Genomic DNA, 20,780 nt, shown 5'->3' with positions numbered 1-20,780 from the left:
CTAATTTGCTGTGTGACCATAGGAGATCCCTTAAGTTTCCTCAGCCTCTGAAAAGAGGAATAAAATACCTGCTCGCCACTCCCCAATCAGTGGTTATTGGGAACATCACAAGAGAGAAATAAATACATTTCTCTATGGGAGGGACTCTGTTGAGGCAAATAATAATAATGCAAAGGACCCTGTGAACAACCACACCAGCTGTTCTCTTCTCTCCACTCCCTCTTTATCAGGGGGCAGGTGCCAGGGCTCAGGCAGAAGTGGAAAAGCCATTGTGTTAGGCAGAGGAGACATCATCAAAGCACATTAATATGAGAGTGGTCCTGGGTGTGGAGCAGCCATGCAAGGCGCAGTGGTGTTTTTCATGGTCCTGGAGAGAAGGAACCATAACTCCTTCCCTCAGAGCCACCACTGAGCCACATCATTTCCTCTCTGGATTTCTCATGTGCAGTGTCCTTGGGGGGATGTCCCTGTCTTAGAAATATATGTGGAGTCTTGCAGAAATGTATGATTCCGATTGCCTTATCATTACAATTCACATGGAATTCGGGGACTCCATTTAAAGCTCATGAAGTCCTGTGGGGGAGGTTGACCAGGACTGGTTCTTTAGGCAGCATCTGACCAGCAATGGCCACAGCACTTACTCTGTGAAGCACTTTCCATGAGCTATTCCATCTGAGCCTCACAGGAGCGCTGGGCATAGACAGGATGACTCCCCTTGTTGGCAAGAACCCAACCTTCAGGGAGGGTATTTGACTTGTCCAACCTGTGCCCATTCAGTAACTTATCTCTATCTCCATGAATTCATGGATATTCATTTCAGTCTAGGGGAAACCAGGCTCTTTTGGATTGAAGAAAGTCTAAGGAAGGATGGGAGTCTTTCCTGCAATGATGCAAAGGGCTGTCAGGAGAGGGCTGTACATGTAAAATGTGTGACCCCAAAAGGCAGGAAGGACTAAGACCAATGTATCCATGTTTGCAGGCCATGGGGGGAGGAAACTCCGCTGTATTTGAGAAAATCTGTTATTTTCAGTAATTAAATTTTGTTAGTTTCTGGTCCAGAGGGGTGGCTCCATACCCTGGCCTGACCTCCTGCCCCAACTCCTGGCAGAAGGTGAAGCCAAAGCCATGTGTCCTTTGTCTACAGGCTCGAGGGGAACTGTGACTATGATTACATCGAAGTGTTCGATGGCCCCTACCATAGCTCCCCTCTTGTTGCCCGGCTTTGTCACGGGGCAGGGGACTCCTTCACTTCATCATCCAACTTCATGTCCGTCCGCTTTGTCAGTGATGGCAGCGTCACCAGGAGAGGGTTCCAGGCTGACTACTACTCTAGTCCCTCCAACCACAGCACCAGTAAGTCCCCAGGCTCATCAGGGGTGGGGCACCCTCGAGAGCCCTCTGCTCCTCAACCATTCTGTGGTGGTGGGACAGGAACCTGGAGCAGCCCTGGTGGGTCACCAAGGCTTGATTTGGTGCTGAATGGGAATGGGGGCTGTGGGTCTTGGGACTCCAGCTGCCCAGAAACGAGGTCAAGGGAGAGAACTGACCAATAGGCTGTGTACTGACATTACTAATGTTGTCAGTAGGGACTCAGTAGGATGTGCAAGACGATGCCTTCAGCAGATAGTGAGACATCCATGCCTACGGCAGAAGTGAGCCCTGCTTGAGGCCTTGTGACCATTCCAGAGCATGGGACACTGTGACCATGTCCTGAGACTTGGCACATTTGGCTGCCATCTCAAAGTCACTGGTCACTCAGCCACTTCCTGCAGAGTCTCATGGCCACAATTCAAGCCATTAAATGGACTCATTTAAAGGCTGGCCAGGGACTGGGCAAGGTGATGGTCAAGTGCTTGTTTTCAACCTGGATTTTAAGCTTTGAACCTGCTCCATAGCTAAAGGACCTTATTTCACAGCATCCCCACAATTCAACTGGAGTGTTACTTTACTTTCTAGATAATGGTACATTGGCCAAACATTTCACTCCTTTCACATCCTGCCCCCATTCTTCATCTGAGGAGTCCCCACTGCCTGCGTCTTCATGGATCTCTCCTGGGAATGAGACTCACTGGAGCCACAGGGCACCTCGGGGTGGGAGCATGTGGGAGCCTATCCTAATGTGGACTGTCTTTGTCAGCCACCTGGGTACCTGCACCTGTGTATGGGAGGAGCCCATAGTGAGACTTGCTGGGGTGTGGGGGCTCTGACTGACTTCACTGTCTTCCCTTGGCCACCAGAGATGCTTTGTCTGTCAAATGAAATGCAAGTCAACGTGAGCAGGTGCTACCTGCAATCCCTGGGCTATTCCGCCAGTGACCTTGTCATTCCCAACTGGAACGGAGTCTACCAGTGTCAGCCCCATATAACGTCAAGCCAGGTGACCTTCACAATTCCCCACTCAGGCTGCGGCACCACCCAGCAGGTAAACCTGGGCCTTCCACTCTACCTCCTACTGAGAAAGCTTTCTTACAGTGATGTGCACTGTGTTGCTGGAATCCTGGGGGCCAAGATGACATGATTATGTCTGTATAACCAGATGTTATTGGGGTGAATGTATAAATCTGTTCTTTGCCACATCCAAAGAGAAGGAAGGAGGACAGGGTGAGGTCAGCAGGCAATGTGTCCAGCACTGTCCAGCACTAAGGGGGCCCAGCCGTCCACCACTCACAAGTGCAGCTTCTAGGGTTGGAAGCTTGTACAGTTTGGTGTTGGGTGGGTGAGAGGGGCTGGAACTTCATTAAGTGAAAGAATGCAAACATAACTTACTCCTTCCTCTTTGATAAAGTATCAGGATGCCTTACATTCTGGGGTTTGCATTTAGGCCGCTATGGTGGTATTGGGCTCTTCCTTGTCAAAGCACCAACCCCTTGTGGGAACTCCGACCTGGCTAGAAGTTTGCTTCTGACCATCCCAGCATTTGAAAAGGGAACAGTTTCCCCCAGTCTCCTTCTGTCCATGCCTCTCTTGGCCTCACCTCTCTCAGGGCCAGATGATCACGGCCATGGTCTTCCAGGGGACCTTGTTCACCTGGGTCCTCTTGGCCATTTGGGACACTGGGGAAGCTACTCTTGGCCCCATCCTTGTCCACCCCAGTGCTTTTGTTTGACTTCCATCCCCTGTCCCTGTCGTCCCTTCCAGGGATGTTTATTGATGTTACTGATGCTATAATTGACAGCATACCAAGCCCTGGGAAGAGAAAGCATCCTTTGCTTGAGATGCTCACAGACCACCAGGTGCAAGATTCTCATCCCCAGAAAAGTCACTCTCACTAGATGGTAGGCACATCAGATGATGCAACATTCTCATGAATCTGTTGCTTGATGAAAGTCGGAAATAACCCTGTGGTGTAGGAAATGAAAAAACAGAGTGTGACAGAAAGTGCTCCACCTTGCCAAGCCCACCCGACTGTCCATCTGAGCTCTGGGGAAGACCCTTTACCTCTGCTGCCAGAGACCTACTGCAACAATAACTCCCATGTGTCACCTTCAGCCCTAGCAGCTTCAGACGCCACGATGCAATAGCTACTGACCCATCCAAACAGCACAGTGAAAACTAGTGCAGGCAGCCCCTCTCACAAGTACACGCCTGTCTCCCCTGATTTCTCCTAGCAACAGGGAGAATGAAACAGAACAAACCAGTAAGGTCCTGATCCCTGGAGTCCACACTCAGCTTAGTCATACTGCAGGGCAAGTGATTACCCAGACACACCCAGCTCCCAAGAGGAGCAGCTCCCAGGAGGCCCCAACACCTGGTCCCCATGGTGGTCCCCTGTCACATGGTAGAGAAGAGGGGATTGTGAAAGGAGGGTCTTGCTAGTTAAGCAGCATGCCAATCCCAGGTCATGGTGGCCCTGGCAGTAGGCATGTGCCACCTGTGGTTCTGGGAGGGTTCTTGAAGCCTTGTTGAGTCACTTCCCTCTCATTCTAACCAAAATGAGAGTCTCTTAGCAGGAGACATGGGCTTGACTCTGCTCTCCTGCCTGCCTCTCCCAGGTCAATAATGATACCATCACCTATTCCAACGTCCTCAGAGCAGCTGCTTCAAGTGGCATCAAGAGGATCAAGAACGTCCACATTCACGTCAGCTGCAAAATGCTCCAGAATACTTGGGTGGACACAATGTACATCGTTAATAACAGCATCGACATCCAGGAAGTGCAGTATGGCAATTATGACGTGAACATTTCCTTTTATACATCCCCTTCATTCTTACATCGTGTGACCAGCAGCCAGTACCATGTGGACTTGAACCAGAATTTGTACCTTCAGGCTGAAATCCTTCATGCCAACACCTCTCTGGCCTTGTTCGTGGACACCTGTGTGGCATCTCCATATTCCAATGACTTTACATCTTTGACGTACTATCTCATCCAGAGTGGGTAAGAAATGTCTTCAGGGCGTGGACATTAACCTTTCACTGATCACCCGAACATGAGTAGCCCAAAGGCTTCTGAATGCAGAATTTCGTCCTACTAGCTCAAGCTTAACCAGGCAGGTTGTCACCTCTGGGGAACATGCAGACAGGTGGGTGTCTGATGAATTGAATGACTCACGAGGGGTCACCAAGCAGGTTGGCTGTAAAGTGGGATTCAGCCCCAGGTCCCTGGACTCGAGGCAAGCCTTAGTATCAGAAGGACGTGGGTGTAGTAGGAAGTATTCATTTTGAAGCAGATGGAGACTGAGATGCCAGCTCTGCCACGTCACCATCCGTAGCACTCTGGGCAGGCAGGGGCTCCTCTCTGAGCCACTTTCTTTGCCCATCAAATGAGCATGGTGGTGCGCACACCACAGGCTGCTGGGAGGATTAAATGAGAAAGAGCAGGTGAGCATTTGGGCAAAGAAAACGCACAGCAGGTGGTCCACAATGAATGTCCCACTGAAGGTACAGAATGTTGACCTATGTCAGTTGGGCATGGAGCTGCTCAGGGTCCAGGGTTCCCATCAAGCTCAAAGATGCAGAGGCAAGGCCAGCGGTGCCCAGGCCTGGGTCCATGGTGCCCAGGCTGGGCTGTCTTACAGAATCTTGTTTTTCTAGGTACAGGCTTCTTCTGAGCTCACAGAGGGGTCCAGGGACCCCAGGATGTGCTGCTGTCATGACTAGCCTTCCATGTCTGCCCATTGGTGTTCACATCATTTCTTGGCTTATAATTTGACCTTGGCAACTCAGTAACAATTGCATCACACAGAAGTGGTACTGACAGGGGAAGGCGATCTGCTAGGACTTAGGGCCAGGAGGTTAAATTTCACTCCTCCTTGAGACTAAAAACAGCATCTCTTTCTGGGCACAATTCTTTAAGTGTCGATTCAGTGAATGTGGGTTGAGGTTTGTCCGGCTCCTACACAGTGGTTCAATTCATAGCTGCCTCGTTGGCAGCCAAGATGGGGAAGAAGTTTCCCCAGATCCTCTTTTTGCGAATAGTCACAAGGTGAAGTTTGAAGTTATGTCCAATGATTAAGATTAATTCCAGGGAGTGAGTGGTTTGGCTCTTCTTTATTAAAGGCACCTTTTTTGTCAAATTCTGGCATATATATGTATATAAGATAATGCAATTTTATGGGAAGGGAGGATGTTCATATGGGGATACATGTGTCCCAACTGTACCTGGAGCTCAGGGACTCGTGGGCTACACCTGGGCAGCGACTGAATCACCCACCTGGATGTCCATTAGAATCTCTTTGAGCTTCAGACACCTGCAGGGTCCCTAGACCATGCTGAGGTGAGTCAGGAGACTGAGCCCTGGAGAGGGGAAGGCACCAAAGACACCAGAGGGTAGCCTGGTGTCACCTTGCCTGACCCTGAGACCTGGAGAGGGAAGGAAATGCCATCTTCCTTCCTGTCCTCTCCCTGGGTCCTGTCACTCCCTGACTCACCTGGATAAGCTGGGGCCATTCAACACATGGTCACTGTGCAATATGGGGCCACTTGTCAGTGTGGACACCCGGGCTGGCTTGCAGCTTTAAGATGCTGCTGATGTGCTTGAACTCCAGGATTTTCCTGCTCGGCTGACAGTCACTGTGGGAACCACATGTTCTGAAGGAGGCAGTGAGGTGCCACAGGAGGTGTGGCCCCAAGATCTGGCTGTTGAGTTCCACACCCAGTGCATCCAAGTCATGAGGGATGAGAGCCTAGGTGAGTTTGAACAGGTTCCTCCTGTCTTCCTCCAGGTGTGTGAAGGACGAGACCTACGAATCCTACACTCAGCCAGCGCCACACATTGTCCGCTTCAAATTCAGCTCCTTCCACTTCCTGAACCGCTTCCCCTCCGTGTACCTGCAGTGTAAGATGGTGGTGTGCAGGGCCAACGACTACTCCTCCCGCTGCCACAGAGGCTGCATGGTGAGGTCAAAGAGGGGCGTGAGCTCCTACCAGGAGAAGGTGGACGTCGTCCTGGGACCCATCCTGCTGCGGCCCCTGCACGCTGAGAAGAGGAGCCTGGGTAGGTGGCCACCCTCCCAGCCCACTGCCCACAGGGGCCCAGTCCCATAATTCTGAAACAGAATAATAACCCACAGGGACTCGGGGTGTTTCAGTTGGTGTGGTGTTCCACCTAGAACTGGGCATCTACCGTGCACCTGGCATGCTGTGTGCTATGCCCAGGGAGGCAGAGTTCCACTGAACCTGCCTCCCGCCTTCTCCCAAGGGCTCCTGGTCTAAGGGGGAACAATACACGAGATTTGGCCAAGAGAGTTCTGACCTGGGACGCAAACCCACCCAACCCCTCTGACCTCTGGGAGCTGGACTCCTCATGTGTAAGACCAAACTGTCCACACTTACCTCTTAGCACAGATGAGAGAGCTGCCTGAGATAATGTTAGTTAAACTGTCATGGCCTCTGCCTGGTACAGCTACCGAGAGTGATGAACGGTGGCTTTTGTTACAGTTGTTATTGTCACCGCTATTAACAATGGTAAGGAGAAGATTATTACTCATGATGGTGGTGACAACTGCAACCTGTAGTCCCAGGGACAGGAAGTCAAGGTGTGGGCAGGCCTCGGGGTGCAGGCAGGACAAGTGTGTCCTGACAGATCCCAGGGGCTGACATCTGCCAAGCCATTTCCTTTTCATCACCTGGAGTGCGGACCATGTGTCCCACTGTGCTGTTCTGTTGTCCTGTGGATGCAGAAGTTTCTTCAGAGGGAGCCCCAGAGTTTCAGGTGCAGGCCAGGGCCAGGTCACCAGAGGTGGTGGCTCCAGGGACAGGGGCAGTGTTGGGGTAGCATTAGTTGTCACCAACCATTCCCTGGGTGACAGGGCTCCACTCCCTGGAACATCTTTGACAGCTCTCTCTCCTCAAGTCCTGTATTGAGGCTGTCCCATATGGGGCTGATTCCAGTCTCTTTCCTTACTTACTCATTCATTCCATGCATATCATTTGAAGGCCTACTATGTGCCAGGAGACAAATAACTAAAACCAGAAATAAGTCAAAGGCCTGGCCCCTAAAAAGCTTATCATTCCAGAGGGAGAGGACAGTTCAGAGTAACTCCAATGGGAGTCGGAGTTGTGGGGAGAGCAGCAGGGCAAGGAGATGGGTGTGGTGGGGTGACAGGGACCCTGCTCACTCCTCTCCTCTCCCTTCTATTCCAAGGGGCACCACAGTAGCTGGGGGCCTGGGTACCACCTGCCTGGACTCATATACCCATTTCCCAATTGGTCTCAAATGCGCCATCTCTCTCCCCTCATGTCCATTCGAAGCCTCCAGCCAGATTGATCTCCCAAAGCCCCACTCCAGCTACCTGCTCAAAAGCCTTTCCTACTCCCATGGCTGATGAGACACAGGGACTCTCCCTGCCCCACACTCAGCTGCCCTTTGTGTCTGGCCTCAGCTTCCTGTTTGGCAGTTCTCTCTCTAAGTCCTTTTCCTCTTCCCCTAGACAACCAGTACTGATGACATCAGCCTGCCCTGGGACCACCACCCTCTCTCGTCTCCTCTCTGTCTTTGCTGGGATCACCTGGTCCTGATGCTCTCTCCTTCCGAACCTGCCAGTGTCTGGTGTGGAGGTACAGGCCAGCACCCAGAGGGGCGCCCACAGCTCTACCATCTCCGCTGGGGTCTTCCTGGCAGTGGTTGTGGGCCTGGTTGCCTTCATACTGGGGAGGACCCCCCGGCATCCCTCGAGGCTGGTCTCTGTGCTCTATAATGTCACATCAGGAGAATGAAGGCACAGGACAAAGCTCAGACCTGGGTCCCAAGAACCCAAGTGAACAAGCCAGAAACGTGTGCTCTGAGCTTGGCACCCAGCACCACCCTGACTCTGTTCACTCTGGCCCAGGCTCATGGTGGATGGGGGTTGAGATGGGGGTGGGAAAAGTCAGGGGCAGCTTTTCCTAAAACCAGGCTTGGTGCTGGGGCAGAATGTCAGTCCAGCAGCTGCCATATCTACAACCCTGCGTGTGACCGTGTGCCAAATGCTCACAGGTGCAGAGCTTCCTCTGGAGAGAATGATGCTTCTGACCTTTTACAAACTCACTTCTTAGACCTGTAGTGTACATATTAACCTCTTGATTTATAGGACAAGCTGAATAAAGAAATTTTTTCAAGCAAGTATCAGTTTGATCATTGTTTGTAGTGGCTCCCCTAGGCACTGGATTCCTTCAAATGAAGCTAAGTAGGCTGGGCTGTCCAAAGAAATGATCAAGGCCAATGACCTCTGCCCTGTGGTTTCCAGAACCTTCTTGAGAATGAATAAGGTGTCCTCCTTTGTCCCTGGCACGTTTTGGTTCTGCTGGGCGCAGGGTATGCTTTTGCTTGGCCAACAGAATGTGGCACCATGGTGGTGTGCCAGTTTGGAGTCTGGGCTTCAAGGGCTTGTAAAGTTCCACTTACTCTCTTGGGTCCTGCAATGGCCCTGTGAACACTCTTGGGCTAACCTGCTGGAGGGAGGAAACCTGGCCCAGTCACTCCCATGGACCCAGCTGATGGTTGTCACCCCCCAGGGGAGAGCCCCCTACCTGAAGTCAGTTGACTGCAGACACATGAGGACCCCAGCTGAGACCAGGAGAACCTCCCAGCTGAGCCCAGTCTAAATTGCTGACTCACAGAATTACAAGCTAAATTAGTGATTGTTGTTTTAAACCCCTAAATTTGGGGTCCCTGTGGGAGAATGTGAAGAGGAGGAGCCTGCATCCTGGAAGGGAGGTGGGAGCCACGAACCAGGAGTTCCTGAAACCAGGAAGCCTTAGCAGGTAGGTCATACCTTGAGGACGCCCGGCATTTGCATGCCAAGAGAAGACAGGGAGGAAAGGCACCCAGGCAGGCAGAGTGGCAAGAACAACAAGGACCACGACACTCAGTTGGCCATGGGCAATCAATAAACCTTTAATAACGGTGAGATGCTGGTTTTCCCGTGAACTCTCTCCAGACACTCTCTCCCTCCAGGCAGTTGGCCTTTGTCACCTCACTGGGGTGGATGCCTCGTGAGAGACAGGCCTGGTTCATCAGCAGTAGGTCTCCCAGGAATTCAGCCAAGGGAAAAAGATTGCGGTTCGTTAAGCCGGTGATGGACCGTTCCTCTTTCTTTGTGGGAAAGAATGGTTTCAGGTCTCTGGGCTGGTATGTCAAACATTTTTTGTTTTTTTCTGCCTTGAAAATCACATTCATTTTTATTTCTTATCTTTTTGCATTTTTTTTCTCTCTCTCCTCCTGCGTGTCGTCATTGTCGTTGTCCTCCTCACCCTTGTCTTGCCAGGTGTCGTCTCTGGTGGTTGGGCCCAGGCCCCCTCTGCACAGAACTGAAGGGTTCCTAGCCCTCAAAATGAAGGGTAGCTGCGGATCACTTCTCAGGGCTAGGGCGAACTGCATGCGCTCCTTGTGCCTGCTGACGTTGCGCCGCTCTCCTCGCGGCATTTTCAGCTCTTCTGGGGGCAAGACCACCCTAGCTGTCCATATTGCTTCTGTAGGCCAGCAGGTGGAACAAGTTGAGGAATGTCGTTTTTTATATTCTACCACCTGTTTGTAGTCTGCAGACAGCAACTGGAGTTTCTTGACCATTTTCAATTCCTCCTCTTGCTTATAAGTCAGGAACTTTCTTGACACTATGGTGTGAACCCCACCTAGATGCTGAGAAAGGGCAGGGGTTAAAATGTGTCCAGGACAGGAGGAGAGGCGTCCGCGGGAGGAATTACGAATTACCTAGTGGCACCTTCTCCCCTCATTGCTGAGTGTGTCTGAGCCCCTGTGTAGTGGGCAAGAGGGTGTGTATTTGGGGTGAGGCAAGCCTGGGGTGCACTCCTGACTCTCCTTACCTACTATGAACATGAAAGGACTTCACTGACCCACAGAACCGCTGTTCACCTCTGGAGAACATCATCTACCTGAGCAGCAAATGCAAGGTAAGGGCTCAAGAAACGGTGTCTCTGTCATTTGTTATCACTTACAGTCCTATTCCTAATAGGGTCTTTGAAATAGGACAGTATTTTACTATGTGAGCGTAAAAGCCACTGGCAGACTCAGCCCACTTGAGTCCTATTTGGGAGACTTACATCTCTGCTGTTGGTTGTTTGGGAACCTCTGGCTCCAACCCGCAGCCCATGGATAGCTATAAATTTATAAAATCGTGATTTACTTAAAACCTCATGAGATTTTTGTCTGGGTGATTATGTGTCGTAATGTGTTTGGTATGTGGCCCGAGACAGCTCTTCTTCTCCCTGTGTGGCCCAGAGACACCAAAAGGTGGGACACCCCTGCCCTAGGGTAACAGCCTGCCTTCAGTAGGGCCTCGCTGTGTATAAATGTCAGGACACTTACTAGGATCTCTTTCTCCAAAGGGGAGTATTTCCCGAGGGCCATGCATGGGTCTGATTGGCAGAATTGGATCCATGTCCTGGAAGGCAAAGACATAGGTGTATGAGAACTCTGGGGAGGGTCTTCCGAGGTCCCCCTTTGGGAATAGGAGCCCTTACAAAGAGTAATTCTCCATTAGTCAGGCCAGGGCCACAGTGACCCAGGTTTCTGCAGGCTCAGGGTGGGCCTTGGTCTGTGTTGGATGGGAAGGAATGGACAGGAAACACAGCTACACTCACCCCAAAAGTGAAGTGGAACATCGATCCTGAGGGCAACTCAGGGAGTCTTTGCCCTGAAAAGAATCACCCGTGTTCAGTGTTCTGGCTGGTACTCCATTCTTGCTTGGCTTCCCCTCTGCAGTCTTCCTTTCTTGGGCCCCTGGATCTCCAGGACACTGTTTTCCAGTCTTCTGACAGCCATTCTCCCACTCTCTGATCATACTCTGGCAATAGATTAGGATGGGAAGTGTCAATGCCTGGAGTTAATCTTTCTCAGACAGTTTCATGGGAAATCAAGGGGTAGTCACTACCCCTTCTTGCATCATAACTGGTCCACTTGGGAGCTATTGTGAGGTCTGAGTTCAGGCATCAAAGGATCTCCTGGGGTCAAGTTGGTGTGCAGAGGAAGGGAGTGGCCACAGAGATGATCTGACCATATCACTGCTCCTTACAAGCGTATAAAGACCACTCAGTTCTTTCGGGATGAAGGCTCAGTCAGCTCAAATCTCTCTCTCTGGTATGGGCTTGCCTCTCCAATCTTAGTGTCTCGTGCTCCATTCTGGGCCACTATCCATGGTTCTTGAAATGATCTTCTAGGCTGCCATTCCTACTGCCCTCATGTCTCAAATACCTGTCTCCCTTTTGGCAACTTGCTTGTCTTTCAGAACCCAGCTATTCCCCTGAGCAGTGAGCCTGAGTTTGATGATTCCAGTCTGGTCTTGACCATAAAGTTACATTTGGGGCTGAAGGGAGGGAGGAGGAGGGAGAGCGGGTAGTGCCTCCAAGGCCAGGACCCCAGGGTTAACAGCAATTAGTGAGACACGCCCAAGAGGAGGTGAGTCCCAGAAGAGAGGACTTGGGTGAGGTCCAAGCATGAGATCTGGGCTTGAACTGATCACTCTACTGAGCAAGCAACCTCTGTACTAACTCCTGAAGGACAAGTCAGGTAGGCAGGAGGCATGGGCCTTCCACACACAGGACACAGCAAAGGGGGAGAGTCTAGGAGAGCCTGGGGTGCTCAGGACACTGGAAGCAGCTTAGGTTTGCTGGAGGAGTGGGGTAGGGAAGGTGATGGGGGAAGAGGCCAGGAAAAGGGGCAGGCAAGGATTGGAAGAGCCTAGGCCACAATGAAGAGTTGGCTCTTTTCCCCTGGGAGCATGAGGCTGGCATAACACCCACCCCTTGAAGGAGGTGGCATGCTCAGCAGTTTAATTTTTTAAAACTTTACTGAAAATTACCATAAAATTCGCCTGTTTTAGACATGCAGTTCAATGATTTCTAATAAATTTACCAAGGCATTCAACTTCCTCCATACTCAATTGTGGAACATTTCCATCACCCCCAAAAGATCCCTTGTGCCTCTTTACAGTGAACCTGCTGACAACTACCAGTCTAACAGTCTACTTTCTGTCTCTACCGATCTGCCTTCTAACGTCTTCATATTAGAACAAAAAGGCCTCAGCAAATGAGTGGACCAAAAAACTATGGTATATTTACACAATGGAATTCTATGCAGCAGAGAGAAAGAAAGAGCTTATACCCTTTGCAACAGCATGGATGGAACTGGAGAGCATTATGCTAAGTGAAATAAGCCAGACGGTGAGGGACAAATACCATATGATCTCACCTTTAACTGGAACATAATCAACAGAAGAAAAAAGCGAACAAAATATAACCAGAGACACTGAAGTTAAGAACAATCTAACAATAGCCAAGGGGGAGTGTGGAGGGGACAGTGAGGAGAGGGGATTACAGGAACTACTATAAAGGACACATGGACAAAATCAAGGGGGAGTGTGGAGGTCGGGGAGGGAGGGGGGTTTGGCTGGGCTGGGGTGGAGTGATGGGGAGAAAAGGCATACAACTGTAATTGAATAACAATAAAAATTTTTTAAAAAGGCCAAAAACTGTACTTGAACAACAATAAAATTCAAAGTATTTAATTAAAAAGAAAGAAGAAAAATAAAAAAATAAAATGATCCTTTCCTTTCTAGCTTTAAATTACCCTTTCCTCTTTGGCTTTCTGCTGTGGGGTGGGTTGGGTATTTTGTTGGCCCTCTTTCACTGCTGGAGGTACCACACTATGTCCATGGCTAAGACACCTGCCCTCTTCTTCCCTTGAAACCGGAAGTACATGCCTGAGCTTGTAGCTGGACTAATGCCTGAGCTCACTGGGGTTAATGGCTTCCCTGGAGAGTTGGGGCAGAGATCCGCTTAACTTCCCATAGGCTAACACACAGGTGACTGAGCAGTTCTGAGACTCCATCGGATTATGGAGGGGTGTGTGTCCTGTGGTTTCCCTTATGCTTATGTAACAGCCTCCTGTGTTAGTCTGGCATGGAGACGGCTCCAGGCAAACCCAGCTGTGGTCCTGCTGGTCCCACTACAACCAGACAAAGAGATAGACAAGGCAACGGGCAGCCTTCCTGTGTTTGGAATGCTCCTTCCTGCCTGTCAGTCCTTGTGAAATCTGGATGCAGATAAAACAGGAGAAAAGACCCTTCTTCCTGAAGCCACACCAAGTCAAGATTGTAGGGCCGAGGGGTTACTCTCCCTCCCATGATGGGGAACAGTAGGAATAGGCAGGGCCCAGCCTCCATTCTTGTCTTGTATCCCTTGCCCAAGGACATGTTTGATTCAGCTTTGTCTCCTACTGGGTTGCTGCACGCCCCCTCTGAGAAGTAAACCACTGAAAAGAGAGTGTAGGGGGAGAGAAATTGGCCCTCTGGGAGGTCCACTCCACCTAGCTGACCAGATGAAGGCTTACTGGGGGTCATCCACCTGCAGAGAATTAAAGAGAAAGGGCTGGAAAGGAGTCACTCAAGGCCATGTGGGCTGGTGGCAAATCTGGGCCCCGGAGCAAGGTGGAGCCACCCATAAGAGAGGCCACGCCTGGCACATTCACTGCTGGGGTGGAGTGACAGGACAAGACTGGCATTTGCCTGGTGTGTGGACAAACTGATCACTTATTTCCTCTTCCCCACGGAAGCACTTTGTGGTGATGCACTAACCACTAAACGTTTGTTTGGAATGTTTTGCAAGTACTGACATTACTGGCAAAACCGCCAACATAGATGCTTGTTATACGCGGAGGAGACCAGGATATTTTAGCCTCCTTACAGTTGGTGCTCTCTAAGGGAGAACACTCTTCTCCAGACAGGCTTTCTTTAGTATCCACACACCTGTACGTGCGTGCACTCCAGCATGCCATGAGCTCAACTCCTTGCTAGCTGGGGAGGATACCCAGATGGATGAGACCAGGTCCCTGCCTCCTGGAAGATCTCACGGAGTGGGGTGAGACAGGCATTTAGAAGGTCAGTGCACAATATGAGTCACTGTAATAACAAGCGTAAGAAAGGAGGTTCTGTTTGTGCTGTGACAACACTGGGCAGACTCTGAACAGCCATGGGCAAGAGAAAATTCCCATGGGGAGAATCTATGGATCCCTAGAGGTAATATGTACAAGAATTTGGGGAAAGAGTAAACGTGCACATGTTTATCCACCTCCCTGGTTTCTCTGTGAATTGCTGGCGTGGAGCAGACTCTACAAATGGCTGTGGGCCTGGAAGCAGTAGAGATGGGTGAAGAGAGTGAGCTGAAGCACCTTCTATTAGGGGAGACTCAGTTTTGGGGAGAGGTCTCTGCTTGACTGCAGAGACGTAAGTGAGGCAGGGTTAGTCACTCCCAATGCCTCTGCCTTCTACAGTGGAACGAGGGCATTCGTGGCATTTTCCAACAGGAGGACGGAGGTAAAATCTGCCATTGTCCTGAGAAGAGGCTGGGATTCATCCTGGAATCCCAGGTTCCCACATCCCCTCAGTGGCCTCTCTTAAGTCACTCCCCTGACTTCTGACTGTGGCACCAGAGCGCCCCTGCTGAAGACACCAGCTCTGGCCACCCAGCTTCTCTCTGTCCTGTCCATCCAGGAGAGTCCCTGGGGCCAGCGCTCTGGCCTCAGGGGGCACTTTGAGATTGAACTTTCTTATTCACAGCCTAACTAACAGGGAGGAAATCCTACTCCTTTGTGTCCAGGATACAACTCTATGCCAGAAACCCAAGGAGACGGAACTTGGGTAGGTCCAGGGGCCTAGGGAAAGTTGAGACCAGATGAAGGAAGACTTCCAAGGCAGCTCCCTACTTCTTGGTGTCATCTGGATTTTAGAATTTGCTGATCCTTCATTGCTCTGAAATATAATTCGAGTGATGATCTGCCAACATCACCTTTAAAAATGTGTCACTTTTTATTTATTTGTTTAACTATATTTTATTGATTATGCTATTACAGTTATCCCATTTCCCCACTTTATTCCCCTCCACCCTGCATATCCCTTCCTACCCACATTACCTCCTACCAGTTACTTCATTTCCATGGGTCGTACATATAAGTTCTTTGCTTTTACATTTTCGTTAGTATTCTTAGTCTTCCCCCCAACCCCGACCCCGCTGTCTATTTTCTACCTACCATTTAAGCTACTTATTCTCTGTACCTTTTCCCCCATTTTGCCACTCCCCCTCCCCACTGATAACCCTCCAGGTGATCTCCATTTCTGTGATTCTGCTCCTGTTCTAGTTGTTTACTTAGTTTGTTTTGTTTTTGTTTTTTTAGGTTCGGTTGTTGATAGTTGTGAATTTGTGGTCATTTTACACTTTGTATTTTTTATCGTTTTCTTAGATAAGTCCCTTTAACATTTTGTGTAATAAGGGTTTGGTGAGGATGAACTCCTTTAACTTGACCTTATCTGGGAAGCACTTTATCTTCCCTTCCATTCTAAATGATAGCTTTGCTGGATAGAGGAATCTTAGATATAGGTCCTTGCCTTTCATGACTTTGAATACTTCTTTCCAGCCCCTTCTTGCCTGTAAGGTTTCTTTTGAGAAATTAGCTGACAGTCTTATGGGAACGCCTTTGAGGTGACTGTCTCCTTTTCTCTTCCTGCTTTTAAGATTCTCTCCTTATTTTTAATCTTGGGTAATGTAATTATAATGTGCCTTGGTGTGTGCTTCCTTGGGTCCAACTTCTTTGGGACTCTCTGAGGTTCCTGGACTTCCTGGAAGTCTATTTCCTTTGCCAGATCGGGGAAGTTCTCCTTCATTATTTTTTCAAATAAGTTTTCGACTTCTTGCTCTTCCTCTTCTCCTTCTGGCACCCCTGTGATTCAGATGTTGGCACATTTAAGGTTGTCCTGGAAGTTCCTAAGCCTCTCCTCATTTTTTGAATTCTTGTTTCTTCATTCTGTTCTGGTTGAATGGTTATTTCTTCCTTCTGCTCCTAACTATTGATTTGAGTCCTGATTTCCTTTCTGTCACTGTTGGTTCCCTGTACATTTTCCTTTATTTCACTTTTCATAGCCTTCACTCCTTCCTCTGTTTTGTGGCCATATTCATTGAATTCTGTGAGCATCCTGACTACCAGTGTTTTGAACTGTGCATCTGATAAACTGGCTACCTCTTCATTGCTTAGTTGTAATTTTTCTGGAGCTTTGATCTGTTCTTTCATTTGGGCCTTTTTTTGGTCTCAGTGCTGTGACAAAAGGGGTGGAGCCTTAGGTGTTCACCAGAGCAGGGCAACCCACAATGGCTGAGCTGTGGAGCTGTTGTGGGGGAGGGGTCCAAGAGGGACTAATGCTGCTTGCTCAGCTCTCGATGGCTTTCAGTCACTTCCTCAGTACCCACAAGCAAATCGGGTCCTTCTGCTGCTGATTCCTGGGTGGGTGGGTTTGTGTATGTTCTAGGACTCTGTGGGTCTCTACAACGAACTCTTCTGTGAAGCTGGGAGTTTCTCCCACCACCTCAATCCCCACAGGTTTGTTTGGTCAGAGGTTTTAAGGTTTTATTTCCCTGTGCTGGAACCCTAGGTTGCGTGGTCTGTCTTTCTCCACAGGTGTTCCTCCCAGTTTGTCCGTACGCAGATGCGGGACTACCTGCTCCACCAGCCACCTCCTCTCCTGGTCCACCAGCTGCCACTTTGCCACATGTTCTCTCTGCCCCAGCTGCCCATCTCATCCCCTCCTACTGGTCTGGATGAATGTTTCTTCTTTAACTCCTGGGTTGTCAGACTTTCATACAGTTCGATTTTCTGTCAGTTCTGGTTGTTTTTTATTTTCTAATTTGTTGTTGTCTTTCTTTTGGTTGTGTGAGGAGGCATAGCGTGTCTACCTATACTTCCATCTTGGCCAGAAGAAAAAAAAATGTAATTAAAAAAAATGAGGTAGTATTGGTTGGTTAATCAACATTATATAGGTGTCAGGTGTATGACATTATAATTCAATATCCATATACGCTATCGTGTACTCATTTTCAATGTAACAAATGGTACTTGTTCATAGTTCTGGCATTGAGATATGAGAATTGCAAATTCTTTGCTACAACTGGACACATTTGGGAATTATTTTTGGCTTAAGGTGGAGGCAGGGGTGGTCCAGCACGTCTGGGATATTAGACAGTGAAGGTAGGCAAGCCTTAGCTCCTCTCTATGCAAATGCCACTAGCATCTCTTTCTGGCAGAATCCAGTGCAAATGATTCTTCGCTGTCTTTTCAGTGATCATGAATTTGGATGCAACATATGTCAGTGTTAAATGTTATTTAGGTTGTAATTTAAGATGAATCTTTCTGATTCTGTGGTCACATCGTCTTTCTTTCCTTCTCCTTTCTCAGTCTAAGTCACATGAAGTTTGGATCACAGTCCTTTCAGGCAGCATATGGGGGTTCCTATGAGGACTTTTCCTCTGGTGACTTCCTCTGCATGTTTGTTAAATACCCCATAGCTCTAACGTTCATTCAGGTCTTTCTGGCCTTTCTCCTGCAGTCATTTCGGCCGGCGGTCTCTGGCTGTGCTTCGCTGTGTGCAAATGAGGTTTGCTTGGGGGGGGGGGGCATAATTTAGAAAAGACTAATTGAAGCCTAAGTACAGTTGTAACTATAGACCACGGCTTTAAGATATCCTGGGCTTAGGCAACTAGTATGATGATTAGGCATGGAAAACTAATAAAAGCAACATACGTTAGATGTAAAAGCCACCAAAACATAACCACAGCATTCTTCTCCTTTAGGAAGTTTGTATTTATGATTTATTTTTAAAACAAGTTTCTCCATGAATGATATGCTTATCTGAACTATGACCTCATGTAGCAATTATTGGAGGGAAATATTCCACCATTCTAAAAGATAAGGAGGCAGAAAAGAATGTTTGCTCTTCAGATGGGTGGTGCTCTCCAACTTATCTCAATGGTTTTTGTTTTGTGAACTGTAGCAAATTCCTTTTCAAATATCGAAAAGTTCAGTTATAGTTTCAAGGACATTGGTTTTGGGCACATTAAAGCAATGTGAGGTGTTTTAAGTGCACGGGGAAAATAAAGAGTGACTTTGCCTGACTGTGGCTTCTAGCCAGACTTGGAGTAGTTCACACTGGTCTTGTCCAGGTTCTCAAGTGCAGAGATGGTAGCCGCATCACCACCTTCCACAGCTCCTGGGGACATCGTGCCATCGACCAAGAGTAAGAGGACTGTCATTCTGCAATTTCAGTTGATCCAATCCTGACAATGCTTCACAGAGAATTTCTACGACTCTGAGCAGTCTTCTAAATTCTGGACTTTTGAATAAAATGTAGCATGGATACTGTAAAATGATGTGGAGCACGACAGAGTAGATAGAGGTCAGTTCGAGCCAAAGTAAATAGCCACAGGGACACTTGGGATACAGATTTTTGTTTTATTCTACCAAGACTTGATACATTATGCTTCAGAATCAATCACTCTTATAATTTTTACGACCTACACATATTCCTCCCTAATGTTTAAATAAGATACAGCATTCCAAGAAGTAAGAATAAAAGGTTACCTGTTTTATAGACCAAATGCAAAGACAAAAGATAGCTTTTTAAAAAGGTGATTAATTGAAGTGCAGATAAGGAAAAACAAGCAATTTCTGTCCTCAAACTAGGTGCTTGGTACACTAGCAGTGGACACTCACCTTTGCTGATGATGACCTAAGACCTGTAATAAGGCAGAGCCCTGGTCACAGCGACAGTAACCCCTACAAATGAGATAGAAGGAAGAGAAGAAGCTCAGGTGTCTTCATTTTGAGAAGAAATGTATCCCTCCTCAGTGAAGGGGTTCATCATAGATTTAGTGTCAGCTCTGCCATTCCCGATGTGTGGAAGCTCCGATGATGAGGTCAAGGTAGTGAAGAAACGATGGGAAAACTGTATTAGAATCAAATTACAAGGAGAGAGAAATGTTCCAGAGAGAGAACCTACTCCTCCTCCCAACACACACACACACACACACACAGAGAGAAATTGCAAATACAAGCGATTTTGCATTTAGAGAGTCTTTGCTTCCAGGAAGGCCCCTGTGTCAATCCGTGGGGAGGACCCACAGCAGCTGCCAGAAGCCGGTTCCCCTCCTCCTCCTTCTCAGGAGGTCCATTGAAGGGAGTTTGACAGACAAAGGAACCCCTGTACTGAGGGTGAGTTTCAATGATTTGCCCAAGGTCACACTATGTAAAGTTAGAAAAAGCAAAATAAAACAGAAAACCACCAATCTCAATATAATCTGAGCTTAGATTCCCCAGGAAATGGTGTGGTGACCTAAACGATGCAAATCTGGCTGATAAGGAGATTAACATTGAATACAAACAGTGGAAACTCGCCCAGGAAAACACCGAGAGGCAAGGGGTTAGCTGTGCCCAGTGCCACTACCCTCCAATGGCAGGTCCGGTCTGAAACCAGGATCGCCACCAAGGTTAAACCATTATTGCATTTAAATATGCATATATATTTAAAATGATGTAAAAGTTCTAGGAGGCATGTGCTTCTGAAACATGCCAGACAGAGAGTTTTAGTCTGCTGCCCTGGTCAGCTGGGTGATATTTGAAATACTGATGTCCTGGTACAGGGCCACCATAGAGATGACTGGTCTGGTTGCTGTGTTTACATTTTGTGTTGGGGAGGTCTGGGCTCAGGAAAGCGGGTGGCGTTCCAAAGGGTTATAAGGGGTAGCGGGGGGCTCATTACCCACCAGTAAGAAAGATCTGCCATCTTTTCACAATGGCACAACAACAGTGCTCTGGGCTGGTGGACACCAGCCCTGTTGGTAGGTGTCAATCCTGAAACACCATCTGCTTTTCAGGAACCGTCACCAGGTATCACCATTATGTTGGGGGCGGAGTCTTCCACACCTTTCATAAAATGCAGGGCGTACCCTCCCCCTCCACCACCCCTACAATGATCTCTTCCTGCCTGGAAATGCAATGTGTTCTCTATCCGGAAACATCTCTGTTGCTTCCCCTGGGCTTTCAAATGTGTGTATGAAACGCTGGTCTTTTCCACAAACTGAGTTGTTTTAAGGGCTTGAGCTTCTCTCCAGCCCATGAGAGGACAGTGTACACAGCTGGTCTCTGTCGGCAGGTTAGACTTGTGAGAAGCATCAGAATTGTCATCTGAGGTCACTATTTAGTTGATTCAGAAGAACCCACAACAGTGGTTTTTAGAAAGCGTGCCCAGCCAGTTTTCCATGGGAACATCTCTGTTCTTGGTCCATTTGATTCTGAAGCCCTTGCAAGTTAGGAGTTTAAAATATCTAGTCATATATGTTCCTAACATGAGCTGATTGGTGGTTTATATGACCAAGGAAATACAGTTGTATGAAAGCACTGGGGTGGTTTTCCAGAAGAGGGGCCTGGCCTGCCCCTCCCATGCCCCACCCTCCCAGGGAGCAGTCTTCAATCAGGTGGGATTTTGTCTTCCAGGAGCTGCCCTGTGGGCTGGGGCCACCTGCCAGCC

General features: G+C 48.7%; 2 protein-coding genes across 5 annotated transcripts in view; one reads left to right on the top strand and one right to left on the bottom strand.

Annotated features, from left to right (window-relative positions):
• Positions 1-8,543, top strand: part of LOC112300168 (scavenger receptor cysteine-rich domain-containing protein DMBT1) — a 33,199-nt gene extending 24,656 nt beyond the window's left edge. For all 4 annotated transcript variants that reach the window (XM_053922490.1, XM_053922491.1, XM_053922492.1 and 1 more), the window contains 5 exons: positions 1,145-1,353; positions 2,238-2,422; positions 3,993-4,378; positions 6,165-6,436; positions 7,872-8,543. In XM_053922490.1, the coding sequence (XP_053778465.1) occupies positions 1,145-1,353; positions 2,238-2,422; positions 3,993-4,378; positions 6,165-6,436; positions 7,872-7,885 (1,066 nt within the window). In that variant the 3' untranslated portion in view covers positions 7,886-8,543. The remainder of the gene's footprint in view (positions 1-1,144; positions 1,354-2,237; positions 2,423-3,992; positions 4,379-6,164; positions 6,437-7,871) is intronic.
• Positions 8,544-9,316: 773 nt separating this feature from the next.
• Positions 9,317-18,474, bottom strand: C4H10orf120 (chromosome 4 C10orf120 homolog). The gene is given in 3 exon segments (XM_053922666.1): positions 9,317-10,057; positions 10,745-10,820; positions 18,389-18,474. Coding segments are annotated over 3 exon segments (903 nt in total).
• Positions 18,475-20,780: the final 2,306 nt, after the last annotated feature.

The sequence above is a fragment of the Desmodus rotundus genome, chromosome 4, assembly GCF_022682495.2.
Source record: "Desmodus rotundus isolate HL8 chromosome 4, HLdesRot8A.1, whole genome shotgun sequence".
Lineage (NCBI taxonomy): Eukaryota > Metazoa > Chordata > Mammalia > Chiroptera > Phyllostomidae > Desmodus > Desmodus rotundus.
This window is presented reverse-complemented; position numbering and strand designations above follow the sequence as displayed.